At 40.6% G+C, this 22,857-nt stretch overlaps 1 protein-coding gene across 6 annotated transcripts in view; it reads right to left on the reverse strand.

Annotated features, from left to right (window-relative positions):
* Window positions 1-1,406: 1,406 nt before the first annotated feature.
* GRIA1 (glutamate ionotropic receptor AMPA type subunit 1) overlaps window positions 1,407-22,857 on the reverse strand; it is a 269,419-nt gene continuing 247,968 nt past the window's right edge. For 4 of the 6 annotated variants that reach the window (XM_048489882.1, XM_048489877.1, XM_048489878.1 and 1 more), the window contains 2 exons: window positions 8,928-9,062; window positions 1,407-4,963 (listed from right to left, as the gene is read on the reverse strand). In XM_048489882.1, the coding sequence (XP_048345839.1) occupies window positions 4,772-4,963; window positions 8,928-9,062 (327 nt within the window). In that variant the 3' untranslated portion in view covers window positions 1,407-4,771. Of the gene's footprint in view, window positions 4,964-8,927; window positions 9,063-22,857 lie in introns of those variants that run through there. The other 2 variants (XM_048489880.1, XR_007243946.1) reach the window with 2 other exon arrangements.

Genomic DNA, 22,857 nt, shown 5'->3' on the forward strand with positions numbered 1-22,857 from the left:
GGGACACTTAGGAATTCCACATAAGGAAAGGATATGTAGTGTTACTGGCTGTGAAGAATTGGTTTTGCGTGACCTGTTATATTGCCCCCTATATAATTTGTCTAGAAATATACATCTATGCCCATTGCTGGAAGGGACTGAGAACTGATTGGATGAACAAAGAGTTGTATTTCTCTTAAATGGTGAGCCCAAGGACAAGTTGGAACCCATGGCCAAATTTTTATGTGATGTTATTGCCTCACAAGCCTAACTGGTTCTAGTATTGTAAGCGTATTAAGTTTACTTATGCCATTAAAGGTTTCTTTGAACTTTGAAATTCCCTGTCAAGAACATAAACTTTGAAATTCCCTGTCAAAAACATAAATGCACAGACTTTCTTCATGGGAGATGTTTACATCCCTTAAAAAGCAGTTATAAAAGAATGGTACTTATTGTAAGTCTTGTATAATTGGCTAATGGTTCTAATATCATCAGTTGCATAATATGAATAGCAATTCTTTTCTGTATAGTCAGAATAATTTATTCCTCTGACAATAGAAAAGGTGTATTCTATAAGTATGCAAACAACCATCAAGAGGAAATACTGCTTAAGTCATATTTGTACCTCAGATGGTACTTGGCTAGAACATATAGCTCCTCAGTCTGGAGAAAAGTCATGCCAGAGTTCCAACTAGTGTGGATGATCTTTAAATGCTGTTTTAGTTCACAGATGTAAAAACCTTACATGTAAGCTTCATTTGATTTTAGTGGAACCTGTTTCCTTATGAATTTGCTCAGAATTGTAGCCCTATATAACTTTTGGCTTTGGCATATCTAAGAACATTAACGAAGTATAGGTTTTCAAGGCTCACTGTTCTGAATGGTATTGTTGTGTGGCTCAGTCTCACATTTAATTTGATAATGTGAAACTGTCAATTGTTAAATGAGCATCTTTACAGAAATTTAATATGAAATTAGTAGAAAGGTAGAAGGACTATTTATGTTGGACAGAAACAGTCAAGTTGGCCAGAAATTGCTTTGGTATTTTTCACAACCTGACCTTTCCTTTTCTGGATCCAGTTTTAGCTTAATGATTACTGTCAAATTGTGTTCCATGGAGTAATTATGGATTCTATTAAAAGTATTAAGAGATGGTAAAGAACATCTTTAATGTCTAACACACACCCTCCCCCATTTTTCACAATTAAAGCTCCAAATTATCTTTCAACAGACCATTCCTAGTATACTATACTGAGAAATAAAATCAAGTTAACAAAGTATCCTCCTAAACCAAATTGTATTTATATTTTCTCTCTTGACCATTTCTGTTAAATATTCAATAGACTCTCCAAGTCAGCTTGAAGCAGTTTATTTGGCTGCTACCAAGACAAAGGATGTGGTTGACAAAGATGTCATGATCCCTTTTCCCCCATGCTATAGTGAGACAGCTGGTCCTGGTACCCTAGACACACTGAAGAACAAATATTGTTTGGCCTACAAGTCATCCAGCAGCTACCAGTTTCTGGGTCATCTGGGCTGGGCTTTAAATATATCAGGAAATTGCAAAACATTGATTTATCTGGTTGTTTGACCCTGCAGTCAATTTCAGGATAGATCTCAAGCCAAAATGAATTTAGATTGGGCCCTTACCTGAACGTCAACTTCTATACCCAGGCATCATCATATTGTACTAGGGTGTACAGTCTGAAATAGCTTTCTAGAAATATGAGAAATTATTCTGTGTCTTCTGGAATATTTATGGATTGGATTCAGTGGAGTCCACCTGCCTATCCTGGGCAAGAGGTCTAGAAATAGTGCCTAACCAGTAACATCTCTTCCCCCACCCCCTTCTACTCATTACTGAAAAAATTCCAGGCAATATAATTCAATTTCTCAAAAATAAAGACAGAGAAAAAATTCTGTTAACCTTTGTAGCAGCCCAAAGATGGTAAATGGAAAAAAAAACCCAGCCCTCTTAAATAAAAAAAATCCAGGTACCAAAGAGCAAAATTTAATGAAAGCCAAAACTCTTAAATATGGATTCTTGTTGAGAAAAATGTCAATGTCTTCATGGTTCTTCCCCACTCTTATTCTATATTTAAGAAAAGTGTAGTAAAAATGCATATTACAAGTTAACATTTCCCCTCTTTCTCTGCATCATTTTTTTCTTTTCCTCCTCCCACCTTTCCATTCATCAAAAACATTTTAAAGATGAGTTTTATGTCTTATTATCACAGGCATTTGTCTTATCACAGAAGGCTCCTTCCCTAAACCCATCTAACTGGCTGCATGAATTATCAGACAGGTCTTTTTGATTCTTTTGCCACCAAGGCAACAGTTTTTGTGTAGCTTATTTTATACTATTATGCACTGAAGGAAATCCCTGTTCCCTGCTCCCATTGCATTTTAAAGTGGAAAATAGGGAGGGGAGCTATGAAAGTTCTTGAGATTGCAAGAAGGATCAGATCTTCTTGGACACCCAAAAGATTTCTTCATCCGAAGCAGGATTGGTTTCTTTAGCCCTACACAGTATGAGCACATACACAAAACTAAAATAAAAAAATAATCAAAGGCAGACAATCTTTGTTTTAAAGTACAGAGAACAACAACTCAAAGAATTATTATTGAAGGCTGAAATTAGCATCTTGACTGATTGCTGGATGAAAGATGAGACAGAAAGGCTTCTGGTGGCACTGAAAGAAAACAAAGAGCCACTAGGCATGCTGTGCCCTCTGAAGGGGATCTGTAGTTTCTGTCTTGCCTGTCTTAATTAAGGTGCCATCTTAAGACAAGTGCAAGAAGTTGATGGAACAATAAAGAGTTGAATGGTAAAACAGTTCATAGAGACCAATCGTCAATGGTTGATGGCACTTTTATATAATAGCAACTCATATACGACAGATTATTTTAGAGCCAGCTGCCAGTTCCATTTATAAAGAAAGTTGCTTGAGGAAGGTCCTCACAATAGATCCATTTCTATTTGTAGCCTGTGTTGCCTTCTTGTCAAATCTTTTGCCTCCATTCTAAGTTGAAATCACCTATGTTACACATTATGTTACCCACAGATCTGAGAAATCAGATACGACACATTTCTGTCACTTGGAGGAAGTTTTAGCCCCTTGAAAAGTCTGGAGTTACTATCCAATCATGGGCAAGTGGATTATGAGGACAAGGGTTTCAGGGAAGGGCAAGGCCTCCTCCAGACCATGGTGGAGTAGAAGACATTCCCTATTGTTTTTTTCTTCAAGGGAATGTTTTTCATTCAAATATTTCACTGTTTATTGTGGTATCACATACCCACATACAAATGAAGCTCTTGTTTAGATGTAGACACTTACACACACATGACTGGGGAAATACTGCTAGCAGGTCCACTCTCTTGTGCTTTATGGATTTCAGTGTTTCATTGCAAGCTTGGGTTTTGGATCACAAAGTTTTTAATAGCAAGCAGGGTACCAGCTGGTGTGTTCTATGTGTTCCACTTCCCCTCATGATGATAAATGAGATGAAAACCAAATTCGTTTGGCTTTTCTGCAAATCATATCACTGGCAAAAACTTGATTCTTGAATCCGCTGAAAGGAATTTTTATCAGATGTGGAAGGCAGAATGAAGGTGAATGTTGATGTCATTCAGTGAAATCTTGAGTTTTTTCATAACAAATCTAATAATCCACAGATCTTTCACCTAAATCAGATGTGGCCTTACGGAACAAAATGTTCTCAAAACAGCCCCAATGTTTTTAAGTCTGTTTATTGGTTTATGGAGACCCATGGAGCGATCTGCAGACATTTTTCTGGGAAGGGGAAGGATTGTCTACTCAAAGGTCACAATGCCAAGGAAACCTTACTGAAATCGAGGAATGAGGAAATGGCTGGCAATTGCCTCTTCAATTTTAAGGAAGCAGACTGGGAGGATGATATGTAATATATGTTTTGCATTTATTTGGTTTCCCTATATGCAAAAGATGGCCACTGTTTTAATTGGATGCTGACATTTCCATGATAACTTGCCAAGTCCATATTTTGTGGGCTGGCATGCCCCAAACTCGCAATACTTTTCACTCAAATAACCACTTCGGAGGTTGGGAATAAGGATCGCATTAGTTCTGCTTATCTGGGCTCTTTTTAGTCCAGATACAATTGTTGATCTCCATTTCCATAAAAGTCTTCCAATTCCTTTCTCCATGTGAGGCTTCTCTTTCAACTGTCTTTGAAGTCCTTCAATTAACAATGGAATGGAGAACTCTTTCGATAGCCTGGTTAGCCTTGTAGCAACAATTTTAACACAGTAGAGTTCTGTTGCGTCAAAGGAATTTTGCTTTGTTTTCCTTTCACTGTTAGTAGCATAGACATTTATGGTTTTCATCCCCAACTAAACCTGATTTTAAACTGTTGAGCAGAGCAGGGCAGACATTACCCTGACATCACGGGAATTAGTAAGAAAAATATATATTGCACACACTAAGAACTTATTAACAACCAAGTTAAAAATAAAATGGCGCTGTCTTCCTCAGTGTTCCTGTAACCGTGTACTCAGGGATGTCTCCAAATTCTGTTCAGTTCGGTTGCCCTCTCCTTATTGCAGTACAGGTTGTACTTTCTTCTGCCTGTGGATTTACTGTAAAACAGAAACACACACGCATACACACACACAAAAGAAAATAGATCTGATTTCTGCTGAAGGATCCACCGAATTGTCCCTCTTCTTGAAGGTTTGCTTTGATTTGGTTTTGGCACTGGAGATGCTCAGGCCAGGGAGACCCTGCTCTCACCCAAGATCCATCAAGGGCAATTATAATCCCGTTGCTCCCAGGGACATCCCAGAGCTGTGACCCATGCACGGAATCTCCTGCATGGATTTAGGGAAATCGTGGCTCACCACCCGTCCGTTTTCTCCACTGCTGGTTCCCGCCGCGGCTGCTCGAGGAAGGGTTGATGTTCGTATGGCTTCATTGATAGATTGCTGTGGGATCAAACAAAAACCCTTTTAAGAGAGACAAGGGGGTCTCCCCCTGTCCTTAGCAATGACTGAATACTCTTAATATACAACACTTTGTAACTTTCCCCTTCTATCTGCTGAATGTTCTTGTGATCTTTCCTTACCCAGTCTGCTTGAACTTATTACTTTTAATTCAAGAGTCTCTAAATATCAAGTTTCTGTAAGTTCAGAACATATTCCTAACTGCTCAGATAAATTTTGCGACAGAGTTTACTGTTTTATCTGTCAGGCCTAGGAGGTGCTCTACATAAGCTAGAGTATGTGTATCCATGTTGATCCTACAGAGGCTGGATGGCCATCTGTCAGGAGTACTTTGATTATGTGTTCCTGCATTACAGGGGGTTGGTCTTGATGGCCCTTGGGGTCTCTTCAAATTCTATTATTATATAATTCTATGAAAAGAGATACATAGAATAGATGAATTGATAGAGGACCTAATCGAAACAAAGCTTTATTAAGCCTGAGCCTTGGAACCTGACAGGAAGAAAATTGTTTCTTTTGAAATTCACAGATACGATGGATAGCCTAAAAGACAAATCAGTGTGTTCAAGATCAGTTCAACCCTGAACTTCCCCTAGAAATGACTAGACAGAGATTATTGTACTTTGGTCACATTATGAGATGGGAAGTGACAGGAAAAGACAATAATGTTGAAGGCAGCAGGAAAAGAGGAAAGGCCAACATGCGATGGATTGACTCAATAAAGAAAGCCACTTGGTCCTCAGTTTACAAGCCCTGAGCAAGGTTGTTAACAGTAGGACATTTTGAAGGTCATTAATTCACAGGCTCACCATGAGTCCAAAGGATCATGACAGCACTTAGCACATATACATTCAGCTGGGAATAGGCAGCTACCATGAAAAAGAAATAATCTTCAGAGTAAGATACCAGTCATGAAGCAACCACACCTTCTGAACTTTTTAGAACAAGTCATGGTGTTTCCAGGAGCTCTCATCTAACAATTCAATCACTGCTTCATTCAGTTGGGCCACTATATGTTTAGTAGTGATTGAGGTTTCAAACCTAACAAGCCATTTTTCAAGCATACAGGTTCAAAGCACTTTTTATAAAAATAAGGCATAAGAATTTGCACTGACATTTATATTTAGACTTAGAACACCCAGGTGTGGAAGATCATTTTTTGGGCTTGAAAGATTGTCTGAGCTTTAAAGCAACTAGTTGGTTCAATACAAATGTTATTTCACTTGTTATGAATCTGTTATATACTTCTGGCCTTTTGATTTTAAATTTTAGTTTTATGTTTTTACTGTATTTCATCCTATATGTTTTATCTATGTTTGTAAACCTCCTTGAGCTCTATAAACAAGAAATTTTTAAAATAAATGAAATGGTAATGGTAATGAAGTCCTTCCAATTCAGTCCTGTGAGCCCTATGACTTTCTCTATACTGTCAGGTGTACTTGTAGTTAAAAAATCAGGACCATAACTCCAAAGCAGAGTAGTTTACATTGGCAATGGATTTCAAGGTCCTTAGGAAACACAGTCCCATTCTCAGTTCAATTATTTGTGAACTCAAGGTATACCCAAAACAATGGCCATTCAATCTTTTGTTATTTTTCCCCTCAGAAACTACTTTTTTATTATGTATAGATGCATCAAGAAATATTAGCAATGCACTCTCCTAACAGCATCCTTTTCTTCCCTACTCAATTACCCCAGTTAATTTTAGGACTAAACTCTTCAAAAAAATATTGAATATGCTACTTCAAGGAATTAGGAAATTTCAAACCTCCTTATTATATGGGGATTTAACAGAACACTGTGCCAGATGCCCAAGAGCCTCAACCTCCAAGACAAGTTGTGAAGAGAGCTTGATTTGTACAAGGCTAGCTAGAGAATGTTATATCTGAGGGACTGCCTATCCTTATCTTTCCTGTGCAACTGGAAAGCTGCCACAAGGAAGAAAGCAAAGCCTATTTTCTGCAGGACTTAAGTTACAGATGTGTAGTTTCTGATTGAACATTAACAGCCCAATCCAGTTGGGTGGGGTGCAATGGCTGTGGGAGCAGTGGAGGCCTGCCCCAACACGGTTGCCCATGCCACTGGTGTATGTGGTACCTATGTCAATGGGGAGGGCAAATATAACAGTGGGCAGGCACCATGCAACTCCACGGCATCTGACCTGGAAGAGGCTTCTGCCCCCAGAGCTGGGACAGGCTAGGGGCATTCCCGGGAGTGGAGCCAGCAGTAGTAGGCCCCCACCAGGCTTTTGGCCTGAGAATACTCACACTGCAGCCAAGTAACTTACACCATGAAAACACATGACAAAAAGTTACTTTTTCAGTGGGGTTTTCTAGGCAGCAGCGAGCTTTCTCCCTGCTGCTTGCTGCATCACCCAGAACTCCATTGCAGACTACGCAGTGCTGCCTCCCCCACACCATCCCCAGCCATGGCAAAGCCCCCCACAACTGGATTGGGCTGTTAGAGAATCTTTTTCAAACTGAGAGCAGTATAACGATGAAACCTATTATGTTGGAGTGTAGAAGGCTATTCTGTTGTTAAGGGTTTTCAAGCAGAAACTGGGCAATCACTGTTAAGAATGCTCTGAGTTTCCTGTATTGGCAGGGGACTGGCCTAGATGGTCTGTAAGACCTCTTCCAAATATAAGTCTGTAACAGCTTTGATTTACCAGCAGCAATGCAACAAAATAATTGAAAAGAACTTATACAACCAGATGGTTGTGGATGTGGTAATGAAGGAATTACAGTCAGCTAATGGCAAGATCAGTGAAGTGTATGATTCAGAATTTGAATTTCTCCAGCATATAATATTTGGATCCTTTACAAATGACCTTTTCTCCTGGCATACTGCATTGAATATGCTCAGCAACTTACACAAGGTTGAACTAAAGAACACATTGTTTCCCAGGCAACTGATATTCCTATGGAGAACTTGGGTACTGTATCCAAGGGTCTCTGTCATTGCACATTTATTGTTTCCAACACCAACTAATTTCTACATTTATGGGAGTTTTTAAAAAGAATGTGAGGAACTTCCAGTGGTTAGAAAAAACATTCAAAACTAAGTTTTAAAATTGTGGAATACATTCAGAAAAAGCAGGCAATATTTGGAAAATATTAGCTGAATCTATTCTAAATACAGCCAAAGAGAATGTATCCATCACTAATTGTTGAGGATAAATAATCATCATGTTTCAAGAATGACTTACCAGGGTTAGCCAAGTAGCTATTTGGTGAGACATGATGAAGCTGAGTTAAAGTGATTATTTTTAACCCATAGGTCAAGACTTTCAGGTGGGTAAAGATGTGCTGGAATGTAAGTCCCTATAAAGTTACCATATTTTTGCTGTTGGTATAGATCAGTGGTGGCGAACCTTTGGCACTCCAGATGTTATGGACTACAATTCCCATCAGCCCCTGCCAGCATGGCCAATTGGCCATGCTGGTAGGGGCTGATGGGAATTGTAGTCCATAACATCTGGAGTGCCAAAGGTTCGCCACCACGGGTATAGATAGTAGCTTCCTAGTGCTTGCCTTACATCTTCTGTCACCAGCTCTCTTGGTATGCACACAGTTCTGGTTTTGACACTGTGAAGTCTTTTTCTCTTTCTGTCATGTGATCAGGGTTACACACCATTACATAGTTTGCCTTTCTATCACATGACTATGATATGATATGTCTACCATCACATGACTGCCTGTCATGCGCTTTCCATGCTGCTGCCTGTGAATTAAAGTTGGGCTCCTGATCTTGAAATGTTAAAGACCACTGGTGTAGAGCAAGTCAATTTGGGCAGGGGAAAAGAAGAAAATAATTTGGTTGTTTTAGACTAACGGTCCCTAAACTCCACATTAAAGCAAATTGTCTTTATTATGGGTCAAGAATGTTGAACTAGGGACTTAGCAATTTTAGGAATCTGAGTGGTGTCAGAAAGAAGGTGTGAAAGGCCTGGGGAATGTGTTGCCACCTTCATCCGTTTTGATTCACTTCTGGACTTGTAACAAAACTCGATTAAGGCAACCAGCATGGCTAGTCCAAGCCCACCGATGAGGATGTAGAAAACACCGGCCACATTGCTGAGGCTCAAAGCACTTGTTTTGTCCTATAAGAGAGATGAAAGGGAGAGGGGAGGGGAAGGAAAAATCTGTTAGTGAAGTATTATATTTTCAAAAGAAGGCACAAGAGTTTAATACAATAAAATGCACCAGCAAGCCACCACTTTCAAATACACATAAGACATTTTTGTTTCCTTTCATTACAGTTGAACTGTACACACAAAAACACTAAACATTTCAATGCATTTTCAACGTTGGGAAAGTTTTATTGTATATGTTTTTTTAATCAGCACCCTCAATAATGTATTTGCTCTAAATGTCTTGGTAGTTGAAGTTATTGATAAAAATGATATCTGCTTTGAGCTGACATTTACTAGTCTCCAATCTCTTTCACTTTCTCCTAAAATAACTTATGAACGCCTGTTATTTTCTTCCCTGATTGTTTCCCCCGCAACGTCTGTTGCTGAGCAACATATTAAAAGGTTTATTTTATTTCTCCTAACACACCCCTCCTCCTTTGTACAATACTCAGGTTGCAGTGACATTATAAAGGTTTTGTCCGTAGACATTCATTTGATATATTTAATAAAGTAGAGATTTTTGTCTAGGTTCTGGCGATGCATTTTAAATTCATTATATGATTGTTAATTAGAGGAATTAAACACCAATTGATCATACTTGATTCTAGTTACAAATGGATTTTATAAAAAATCTCTGGAATTAAAACAAACAGGGAAAATAGGAAGGTATAATTGGTGCTAATTTGGTAGAAGAAAAAGGTGAACATTTATAAATGTTTCAGCCAACAAACATTGCCTGTAATCTGACCAATATTTTGGAGTTGTTTGATTTCAATCTATTTGTCAAATGAACTCAATACTTGGTTTCAAATTTAAACTTGGAAAATATTGTTTCACTTCTAATTAATTATCCTGTCCACACACATTAGAAAAGACTTGAATTAGCATTCTGGGACTCACTGAATAGTCATATAAGATGGTGTTTATACAGATCAAATCCCATCATGCTACACTTTCAAGTTACTCCTACAAGGAAACAGATGCCCTAAATGGAAACAATTTGTATGTGTGTGCATGTATTCCCAGCCATTCCTGGCTTCTCAGCTACATGGTTCTGAAACTTTCCTTATATTATATGTTAGGTTTAGTAGTGACGTGTTCACTTGTGGACTGCAAAAGATAATGTAAATGTAAATGAAATGTAGATTTGCAGCTTAAATGTTTGAAAGAAGTTTGAACAATCATTCTCTGCCTTGAAAATAAATCCCTCATAAAGCAGCATGTGTTGACTTGAAACCACTTCTACCGCACTTTAGAATATTGTGCTTTATTGGAAGATATGACAATTGAATTTTTTTCCAGCCAGGGCTGGTCTTATGGTCATTTACAGTTATTGAAGCCAGGGCATGGACATATGCACAAGTTTTTGGCATAAGTTTAAGGGTAAGAACAACAGATGCGGCTCTTAGTCAATAGCCTGCAGCCTATGGCCCACAGACCCAAGCTAAACATGATGGCATCCATGGAGCTGACCTATGGGTGCACCTTCCATTTTAAAGTGATTTATGTCAGAAGGATCTGGTCATGATTGGACTGACAGCAAAGCAGGCTGAAATGGTCTCGTTCCCCCAGTGTCTTTTCAAGTGCTGGAACAGCCATGGTGTATGTGGGTGTTCATTTTTGGCACTTGAAAAGACACAGTAAGGACAGTAGCACGTTAAGCTACCTCACTGTAGCCCATATTCATGGGTAGGATCTATGGATGCTATTGCATCTAATTTTGTCCTGACTAAATCGGCCCAGAGGATCCCAGACCAACCCAGAAAAGGAATTGTTCCATGTATTTTTGTTTGTCTAAATGTTTTATTTGTAAACCCCTTTGGGTCCCAAAAGTAAGAAAAAACATGATATAAATATTTATATAACCTTAATTAAATAAGGATAATAGATTTGACCTTTACCCTGTCTCCAGCTGTCTTGAGGTCCCTCATTCCCATGGTTGTAAAGTGCCCTTTACATATTATTGCCTTGCCAAAAGAGCTGGTTTTTATGGGCACATCTCACTTTATAACTGTAATGTTTAAAGGCCTGAAATCAAGTGAACAGAGCTAATCACATACCTATATCTTTTCTATAGAATTGGACCAGTTCTGACAGAAGGATACTCATGATTTTGAATTTTTATTGGATTCAGGTATAAAAGGGTTTTGTTACAGAAAACTGCATAAAGGGTGAAATGACTAAAATGCCATTTGCATTTGAGTACTGTCTCCATCCATCCATCCATCCATCCATCCATCCATCCATCCATCCATCCATCCATCCATCCATCCATCCATCCATCCATCCATCCATCCATCCATCCATCCATCCATCCATCAGGGGTTGGACAGGATGGCCTTTGTGGTTTCTTCCATCTCTATGGTCCTTTCCACACAGCAGAAAGGGCGCTGCTCCACTGGCAGAAAATATGCCGGTGGAGGGGAGGGGGCCATTCTGACATTTGGGAGTGTGGGAGCTGCCCTCAAGAGAGGCCATGCACAGAAGAGGCGTGCTCCGCGACAGAAAGCCAGCCTCTCTTTCAGAACTTCACTACCTCGCCCTCCCAGGATCAGCCCTGGAGGACTGCAGGGACCCGCCCATGCTGCCCTCCGACCTCCAGGAGTCGGAGGGCAGCGTGGGCAGGTCTCTGGAGCCCTGCAGACCGACGCTGGAGGACGAGGTGAGTGGGGGGGGGGACGGGAAAAAAGCGGCGCCTCCAGCGTGTTGCGGTTTGCACCGCGCCGATGGGAAGGCAGCGCTTTCCAAAAACTCCCTCAGGAAGGGAGGTGGAAAGCGGCACCTTCTCGCTGCTTGGGGCCGCACAGGTCGGTGCTGCTGCGTTGCAGCAGCGCTGCCTGTGCGAACGGCTGCCCAGGGACGGCGTTTTTGCTGTCCCTGGGCCGTTGTAAATGGCCTGTGCAGAAAGGGCCTATGATTCTATGATCCTATCCATCTATCTAATTTGTGATGATACTGAGAGGGCCATTCTTCTTAGGCTGGTGGGGGTGGGGGGGATTAGGATTGTTAAAGTGGTGGATGGTAGCTTCTTACAAATTGTTGAAAAAATTGTTAAAAATGAAAAAACAAGCCTTTAGGTCTTCAAATGATGATACATAATTATTTCAGAAAATTTTAGCTTCTGTAAAGGTATAGCTATTGAAATGGGTACCATGAAGCTGTTGTGCTAGTAATGACACTTTCACACAAGACAAGGATGCAATACAGCTTCCATTGAAGGAAAGCACTGACATTAGCTGAATGGATCAGTGAAATAAATAAGGGTTTGTATCTCATTCCATTTCTAATGACAGAACAGAATGACACCTTTCTCTAGCAGAGGAGTAGGGAAAGGTGATTTGTGCCCATTCCCCATTGTGAAAGCCCCATGTTCTTCCCAGTGTTGTTCATTATGCCCTAGGAGCAAAATGGGGTAGGCCAGTTTTTGTAGGTGGAAGGGGACAATGAAAGTCTTGCACCACAGACATTTGTGAATACTGTAGAAAGCAGATCCCTTCATTTGTCTCTTCATTGCTTTGAGAGCAGCAGTGGCATAGTGGTTAAGAGCAGGTGCACTCTAATCTGGAGAACTGGGTGTGATTCCCTGCGAGGCTTATCTGGGGAACTAGATTAGCCTGGGCACTCCAACACACGTCAGCTGGGTGACCTTGGTCTAGTCACAGCTCTCAGCCCCACCCATCTCACAGGGTGTTTGTTGTGGGGGTGGGCAGAAGGGCAAGGAGATTATAAGCCCTTTTGAGTCTCCTACAAGAGAGAAAGGGGGGGTATAAATCCAAATTCTTCTTCTTCTTCTTTGCCAAATTCTCTTGCAAATCTCTTGTAATATCTTGGCTTCAATCTTTGTAAATGTCCAACCCCCCACCCCCCAAATCCGGATGTCTAAAATGCATGCCTCTTGGAACATTTTAATTACAAAATTATCTTTCAGAAACTTTCAGATATTTTTCAGAATTTTTCCCACTTTTTCTCTAGGGGGCATGCAGTCCCCTGCTCTTTTATTTCAACCTTATAACAATCTGAATGAGAGAGTGACTAGTTAGTGAGCTTTATGCTAGAGTCAGGATTTAAACTTCAGTCTCCCTTATCCAAGTCTGCCACTTGAGAGCCAGTGGAGTGGTTAAGAGCAGGTACACTCTAATATAGGGAATAGGGTTTGATTCCCCGCTCTGCCACTTGAGCTGTGGAGGCTTATCTGCTGAACTAGATTAGCTTGTGAACTCCAGCACATGCCAGCTGGGTGACCTTGGGCTAGACACAGTTCTTTGGAGCTCTCTCTGCCCCACCTACCTCACAGGGTGTTTGTTGTGAGCGGGGAAGGGAAAGGAGATTGTAAGCCCCTTTGAGTCTCTTTACAGGGGAGAAAGGGAGGATATAAATCCAAACTCCTCTTCTTCTTGTATTTATTACCTCTCAGACTTTATTACTGGGCATTTTATTTTACCTTGCATAAGTACAAAAGGAAAAACTGGAGACAGGACAAAAGACTTTAAAGACCACTTATATTTTTAGTGACACTCAAATCTTCCTTCCTGAGGCAGGAGGGTTTTCAGACATAGGGGCTTCTCTTTGATTATCAGCTCTTTCATCTTTGAAGTTCAATATGTACAAAAGAAATGACTGATAACAAAATATTTAAATGGATCTTATTGTAAACCAATTAGCAAGTAAAATCAGGAAGGGTGCCATTTGTACAACTGGTCAGTGTCTTAACGCCTGTATGGACAGATGTGGAAAAAAATAAACTGCTGGGATGATTAGGTATGTGAGTCTAATTTTCCCTACTACCACCTCAGCTGACACAGGCCAGAAAAATGACATGGGGCATATGGTGAACAAAGTGGATAGAAGCTTGGCTGGAGAGGCATAGTGTGTGTGTGAGAGAGAGAGAAAGCGTATCATAAAGCCAGCTGTCACAATGTAGATTCAGATATAAAACTGCTCCATTGGCATCTCCTTGGTTCTCACGTTTGGATATGGTTTCTAATTGCAAAGAGGTTCTCTGGAGAGTGACTATTGTCTTGTATTTCTTTCCCAGTGGGATATTAGCACTGGGGTCATATCCGCTCACAGCAAAGGCAAGAAAACAATCCCTGCCTGCCATAGCTTGCTTTGACTCACTGGTTCCAAAAAGCCTTGCCTGCTGTTCTTTGTACAGGCTTGTGACTTAATAGTACTAATAATAATAGGACATAAAGAAAGGCACCAATCCCACACTTACTGCCTGAGAGAATCAAACCCTTTTGCTGAGCTGCAGAGCTTTGCCTTTTGGGCTTTGTGACAGATGCTCTCCCAAGGAGTTTGCCCATCATGCAGCCAGCTTATTAGTGGGAGTGTAAATGTCACAGCTTGTCTCCTGCAGAGGGAGAGTTACATTTGAGGGGAGAGAAGGAGGGGAGAGGAAGATTGGCAGGTGAAAAGAAAGCAAAAAGCCTATCTTTCAGAAATGTTCCAGCCTGGTTGCCATGGTGACAAGACACCTTCCCTGTTGGCTTCTTTTTTCACTGGTGAAAGCTTATCCATCATCTTGTTTGTTGCCGTATATTCTGCTTTGTCAGAAAATGTTTAAAGCTCTGCAATTGCCACTTTATCTTAAGGAAGAAAATGAAGGCAACTGTGCACCATTTAACATTGAGACAGTGGATAATGATCTTTGGTGAAATAATGAATATTTAAATCCTATGAAAATATCCTCAATTCATTTATTTTAATTACTTCATTGTACCCGACCCTTCTCCCAAATGGGGACCCGAAGTCACTTACATTACTCTCCTGTCTTGCATTTTATCCTCACAACAACGCTTTGAAATGCATATGACTGTTAAGCCTATCGTTTGGGAACTATGTGTTTGTCAGCTAAATCCATCAGCTGCTAAATCCCCTTTGCTTTTTGTGAATTAATTTCTCAGAATTCTAGATTTTGGACATTATGCAGTATATGTGTGTAAAACTGAATCACATATGATAAATATGATTTAAAATTCTCTATTTTGGGGGCTATTGATGTAAAACTACTGAAGTGGGTGACTGACTGACAGTATTTTTAAGCAGTGTGATTTCACATTTGAGTGTGCATTAAAAATTAATATAGGGTAGGATCCAGACTATGTTTTTCATTAAGGTAATGGATGTTTCCTCCCACTAATCACTATGAAATGTTGCTCCTGACTGATCAGGGACCCAGAGGAACAATATGAGAGGGGTCTGAAGTGGAAAGGGAAATTGTCAATTTTGTCTAACTCCAACACATAAACCACAGATCTGGAAAAGTGGCTTTACTGGCCAAGGGAACAGGGTTCAGATCTATCAGTGATCATAGGATTACTGAAAACAGTTATCAAATCAGCATTATTTGTCAACTCTTTCACCCCTGAAAATCCCCTACTCAGCACTTTTTGGCTCTGGCAGCAAAAACACAAATGGACACTTGGTCAAAAGGACCAAAAAAACTACACACAATGCGTAGTCTACCCATGAAAACTAATGTTGAAGAAAGTACTTTTCTCTCAAGTATAAAACACTGAAAGTTATTTTTTTTTAACGAGGGCTACAGTTCTTTGCATTAGACAATAATTTATGTCAGTAGTTTTCAAACACTAAGATTTACTTATTTATCAAAGGCCGTTTCTGCACGGTGTCGACGGGGGTTGGGTCGGCGCATCCCACGCCGACCCAACCCCCCTGGGACCGTTCGCATGAACGGTCCCAGAAACAGCCGGGACGACGGCGCTGCGGAGCTGGGCAGGGGGCGTGTCCCCAGGCCTCGGCGACGCGCCGGACGGCTGGGGACAAGGTAAGTGCAGGGTGGGAGGGGGGAGGTGCCTTGGAGCAGCTGCCATTCACACGGCAGCGGCTCCAAGCCGCCATTTTCAGAAAACCTCACTCCCTGAGCGAGGCCGGAAAACGGTGGCTTCGTGGCGGTCGGGTGGCGCGAGGGCAGCGCAGCTGCAAAGCAGCTGCGCCCCCTGTGCGAATAGCTCCCTGGGGACAGCGTTTTTGCCGTCCCCAGGGCACCATTAACCGCCTGTGCGGAAAGGGCCAAAGTCTCTTGAACATTTTACCACACCTTCCATTCTCACATATTTTCACCTATCTGCAGTTAGATTTCAGTGGGAATAAATTTGCATTGAAATATACAGGGAAGAATGGGGAAATCACAGTTTCTATATCCAGCTCACAGGGCTGTTGTAAAGACAAGCATTTTGCATTGAGCTTCTTGGAGAAAGGGATACAAATGTAATGAATAGAATAAAAAGGCTTAGGATAGCCAAGTGGAACATCTTGAAATATATATTTCTTTTTCTCTGCTGGCAAAATGGTAGAAATCATTGTTCTAGTTTCAAAAATATTCCATGACCCTGAAAATAAATTATTTAAACTAATTTTAAAACTGGAAGTCATTCCACAGTCCACATTTAATATTTTCCCCATTATCTCCATTCTTGTACGTGTCCTTAATGAAGACCAACATACTGAAATAATATTTGTATGACCAATGGTCAAACCATACAAGCTGAGGGCAGTCATGTTTATTTTAACATATTCAATCAGTGCATGTCTATAGGAAGAGTGTGGAGGTGATCTACTTTTAAAATAAAGATCTATTCATAGGAGTTGCCTCAAAACCTCCCTCAAATCAGTTCATTGCTTCTCTCACTTTCTCCCAGTTGAGCTGTGATACTCGAGGTGAGTGTGATTGGGGAGAAAAATGGTTGAAGCAGTGGAAAAGTGTCTGTGTGTGCAGGTGGGGCGGGGAAACAGTTCTCCTCAGCCCTGTACACCTTTTGCAGAAAAAAAATGATTCCCTCACCATTTGCTATACATATATGTACCAGACACTTGAATAAACAATCATTGGCTGTCCTGTGACTTGCAGCTTGGCCTTACGTTTGATATCTGCTTAAAGCTTTGTTGTTCTTGAAATTAGGGCCTGACTTGGCAAGATGAAATATCCAAGAATTACAACTGATCTCTAGACAATAAACGACAGTCCCCTTGGAAAAAATGGTTGCTCTAGAGCAGTGATGGTAAACCTTTTCGAGACCGAGTGCCCAAATTGTAACTCAAAACCCATTTATTTATCGCAAAGTGCCAACGTGACAATTTAACCTGAATACTGAGGTTCTGGTTTATAAAAAACAGTTGGCTCTGAGGCATGCGTTACTCGGGAGTAAGCTTGGTGGTAGTCGGTGGCTTTGCATTGAAGCAACTGTGCAACTCTTCCAACGGGTGAATCACGACCCTAGGAGGGATTACTCAGAAGCAAGCCCCATTGCCAGCAACCGAGCTTACTCCCAGGTAACGTTCTTCACATGAAAATCAGTGGGGCTTAACAGTGCTTAACAGGGTTACCTACACTACTTCCCCAAAATTAGGTCTTAGGTTTAATGCTAATAATCGAGCACAGCGGCCCAGGCCAGCCTAGATGTGTGCGAGGGGGTGGAGGAAACTCTGTTTGTGCGTGCCCACAAAGAGGGCTCTGAGTGCCACCTCTGGCACCCATGCCATAGGTTCGCCACCACTACTTTACAGCGTGGAATCTTTGGCCCTTTCCGCACGGGCCATTAACGATGCTCTGGGGACGGCAAAAACGCCATCCCCAGGGAGCCGCTCGCACAGGTGGCGCTGCCAAAATGCAGCAGCGCCGACCTGGCTCCCCTCCCCCTCTCCCAGGGCAGCCTCAGGCTGCCTCCAAAAACCTCCCTCCTGGAGGGAGGTTTTTGGAACAACAGCGCATTCCCGGTGGCACGGTGCGAACGGCACTGCCGGGAACGCGCTGTTTTCCCCGTCCCTCTCCCACTCACCTCGTTGCCGACGTAGCCCTGCAGGCCTCCGACGACCCTCCCTCGGTGTCCTCCGACCCCTGGAGGTCGGAGGGCAGCGTGGGCGGGTCTACGGAGGCCAGCAGTGCGACGACGGCGATGAGGTGAGTGGGAGAGGGACGGGGAAGAGGTGGCTCCATGCGGAGCCGCCTCTCCTGCGCCGGCCTCTGCGGGGGCCGTTTGCACGCTTCTGTGCGAATGGCCCCCACCCTTGAACTGGCAGAATTCCTGCTGGCGCAGGGGCGGCCCAATGGCCGTGCGGAAAGGGCCTCAGACATTATACTCCACTGAAAAGTCCCTTTTTACTGAAACCCTGCTCTCCCAGGGCTCTACTCCCAAATATCCAGAAAGTTCTCAACCTGTAGGTGGCAACCCTGGGAGAGGGTGAACATTCTCTGCCATTATGCCACAATCCCAAGCCTGATTGTGGTGTCACACCATTACTGTTTACAAAGAAAAGAAAGCATTTGGAAGTTCCAACTCAACTCCCAGCAACATGTCTAACCAGGTTCTTAGTTTCTGATCAACTGGCTTGACTGGCTACATATCTTTCTTAAACTATGCCTTTAGGAAAGAGACACTATTTGCAGGTGACATTTTATAGGTGTAATATGTTTGGTTGGATCCAGTGCTAAATTTTTGTTTGGTCTATGGCTCTTGTGCGGGCAGAAATACAACATGATAGCTGCTTGTGCTACATCAAACGTATTGTACCCCCACTTTCATTTCTCTTTATGCCAGATCTCGTACAACTACTTTGTGGGCATTATAATATATAGTGAGGAAAGCAGTAGATGCTGTACAAGTTTGTTTAGGTTTCTGCTTGAACAGCACTGGATCCAAGCCACTACTCAAATGCTTAATTTACAGTCTACTTGTTTTACATAGTTAACTTAAAAAGATCCAGAACGTTAATCAGTCACTAATGGCTAGGACAGAATAAAAAAGCTTATGAAAATATGGTTTTATCTACTTTCAGGTTGAATTGCCAAATGTTTTAAAATGTGCAGAAAGTGGAAACCCACATTTGTCTGTACTTATTATAAGTTTAAGCATATTCATAGAACTGTACTAGAGCAATCATATTTCTGTAACTGTGATATCCCTATAACAAAAAATTTCATGCCTGCAAACTTCTGTAATTATTATTAAGTTATAATAATTGATTAATCCTTGACATTTGACAATCTTTGCCATTCATTTATGACAGTGGCAGTTCTAAGCCAAATATGTTTCATATTCTTTTCACTAACAAGTCCCTGACACATGCATAAGAGAGCTTTGTAAATGATAAGGATGGAACAAGGGAGAGTCACAGATTATGCTTTATGATATTTATTTCCAATTGTATTGAAATTAGATGATACTTATGCCAATCTTATGGTGAACACATTATATGATGCATTTGTGTTGTAGTTGCATACACAAACTCATGTGTAGGATGGCTAAATTAGATGTTGTAACATCTATTACGGATCCACAGACATAGATAGATATACACTTTACCCCTGCATATAGCATTCAGTAGACACCACCCATGGAAGCTCTCTACTGAACAGGTGGACTGGCCTTACTGATCAGGGCAATTGTTTCTTTCATAGCCTAAAATGTGTTACAATTGGAAAACGGCGAGTCCAGCAATTCCTGTGCTGTATTAAATTCACCAGGGATGCAGTGAATATCCAAGTTTTGCTCTAGTCAATAGATGAATCCTCTGAATGGTTCACAGATTAAGCTACATGTATAAGCTATGGTCTTTAATGACTGTTTTGTGAAGGATAAGACAATGTCAATGTTTAAAAAATATTTTCTTTTAATACTGACCCAGTGTGCTTTCAACTCACATGGCTGTAAGATCTACAAAATGTTGTGTTTTTATTGATTTATTTCCCTGGAAATCAGGCATGCAACATGAACAGAGTTTACACATGGAGTTTCAGAATGCTTTTAGAACTTAATAACTGGCCACAATAATTCTTACATGCAATTCCCATGGTGGACATGCAACTGATGCGATCCACTCTGAGGTCGTATAATTCACAAAAATTCCTGTATGCCCTTCTCCTGTCCTCTTCTTTGTTTAGGCTTGTGTGGAATGCAAAGCAAGATATGCTATTCATCAGGCAATAAAAAGTCAAAACTGTAGTGGTTCTGTTGGAGGGATTATTTTAAATATAATGAATGCCATCATTATTCTGTTTGGGATATATTTGTAATGGGATTGTTTTTACGCTATGCAGCCTTTGGAAAAGATACTGTGAAAACTCTCTAAATAAAACTCTCTAAATAAAACTAGCGGTAGTTACTCTTCACTTACATATTAGGTGCTAATGCTTCTATAAAATGGCAAAAATAAATTGGATGAGGGCGAAAATGTAGACACTGTCTTTAAAGGTGATGCTGATAATTAAAGCTGAAATTATGAGATGAACCAACTTTTTTTGTTTAGAATGAGGTTATACCATTCATATTAAATCAAACAAAGACTTGAGTGTTCTCCTGGACCAAGATCTGTTATCTGAGGGATAAATTGCTGCTATTGCTAGAAGCACCTTCTACTACCTGCATTTGTCTTGTAAACTGTGCCTCCTTCAAAATTCAGCTGATAGCTTATGTTGATTCAGACTTCTGTAACTTCTCAACTAGGTTCTTGAATTCCATTTGGTGGTGTCCTTGAAGATAGTTCAGAAGCTTCAGGTAGTACAGCCCACTTGTTGATATATGTTAGTCTTTCTGCATACACTAAACTGGTAATGAAATAACTTAATTGGCTATTTGCTTCTTGGCTCAGTCCAAGATAATGGTTCCTACATTTAAATATTATTTTGAGCTGGGATCTATTTAACTGGACTGCTTCTCTTGATAAGAATGGATGCACTAATGTTTCAAACCATCAGCTCTTTTAGTGATCCACTAGATCTGGTAGGTTTGTTCTATTGCAACTAGGACATGTGCATTGTCAGTTTTAGCGCTCTCTCTTCCCCATGGATTAATCTTCTAGAGAAGGTTTAGAAAGCACGTTCTGTGATAGTTTTTCAAGCATAGAAGACTTTTCTTCTGAAAGGTATGTAAAGACTTATCATCCTCCTTCTGGGTACTGTGGTTGTGTTGGGCTGGTTGTTTTAATTCTTTTTATTGTGACATTAGGTTTTTATGTATAATTTATTGTAAGTTCAGAATGCAATGCAGAAGAACATACATTTAGAAATAAATAGCATGCTTTCTATGTTTTGGGAAATTTTGTTTGTGTAGGATTAGGAACAGGGTGTTTAGCACACAATAGGAAGGCTATTAGTGTGTAACTAACACTTGTGCATAACTGGAATTTGATTCTTCATGTTCATAATGCTAAGCAGCTACAGGATATTAATTGGGTAGGTATAGGAAAAAGGGATAATTTTTATTTTTTCTCCAAAATTATTAAAAAGTAAACTAGTTTACAATTGGTTGAAAACTGCAATATGAAATAAAATTTTCACAAAGCATACTAGGCCTGGATGAAGCTGAACAGGGTCAGGCTTTCCTAAAGAAGGACTAGGTAATTTCTATAGCATCTGTCCATTTGCTTTTGTATCCTCTGTCACTTATCTAATGTATGTATTTTTCCCCATAACCTTATATTTATGACTTCATGGATGTTGTGTCCAATTTTCTACCCTTTTCAGCCAAAGGCTTCTTCTCTGTCATCTTTATCTTACCTTGTCTATAGAGGGGTGCATTTTGTTTGTAAGGCTGTTTTGAAGTTATTCTTGCAGAATCCTACTCTGGGAAAGCATTATGTTGCCTGGGAAAGCTCCATGGATTTTGCAAGAGTGATCTATCACTAATGTGATTTCACTGATACGTTAAGGATTGATGTGGTCAGGTAATTGTCAATGCTGAGGAAGCTTAAAGAAGGTATATTCTCTCCCTGTACCCCTGAGAAGCAACCACAGAGAAAGAGCACAACACTATTTTTATCTTCTTATCTCCAACCAAGTCCTGGCCTAGACACACAGCACAAAGTTCCACAATAGTTACTTTTTAAAGGCTCCATGGAAGCCTTAAGAAACTGTCCAAGAACAGTCTGGACCCTCACGACAAAGAACCTGAACAGTCCAGGAACACCTCCCAAAAGCATTGTTTATCTAAAAAGATGAAGCCTTTATTTTTTTCTGTTTTTGTCTCCTCTTATCCTTCTTTTCTTTTTCTCTTTGTAGTGAGAAGACAAAAGACATTCCTCCCAAAAGCATCTTCTGTCAGTGGCCATTCTTCCACTAACACCAACACAACTACTACTATTACCACTACAAGTACTATGGCTAATACTATATTAATGATGGTGATGATGATGAGGAGGAGGAAAAGGAACACCTCCTTGAGAGTACAGCCCTTATATGTCACTTTTACTTTTTTTTTGATATTGGGGTTCCAGCTCACACACTTCATGGCATGAAGGAACATATTCTTCTATAAATCCTTTTAAAATGCTCACAAGCAGCATTCCTTCCCCTTTTCACTACTTGCACATGCCTGGCATTGATGACTGATGGAAAGTGTCAATTTTGTAATGGTTACTGGAACCTGAGTACAAAACATACAGCAATGCTCAATATTCAGTTTTATTCTAAACTTTTTTTCTTTGGCTCACTCAATACATCTGCAATCATAGTAGCTACCCAAACTATTGCCCCTGAATATAGTTTCAGCTTTATATGCAATTCTTCATTATTTATCTCTTCTTTCCCCTTAATAATTCATTTTTTTTCTTCCATGACATTTACAAAGATCTCCCTGATGTTTGTCATTACCCTCCCTTCTCTAATTTTACAATTCTGGTATGATGTGGCATGGTATGGTATGTCACTTGTCCTGTTCCTATACACTGATGTGAAGTAATGTGAGCTCACTATGAACATGAAGAGTAACTGTAATTTTTTAGAGAAATAAATATGCCTCTCATT

This window comes from Sphaerodactylus townsendi, linkage group LG03 (assembly GCF_021028975.2).
Source record: "Sphaerodactylus townsendi isolate TG3544 linkage group LG03, MPM_Stown_v2.3, whole genome shotgun sequence".
Taxonomy (NCBI): Eukaryota; Metazoa; Chordata; class Lepidosauria; order Squamata; family Sphaerodactylidae; genus Sphaerodactylus; species Sphaerodactylus townsendi.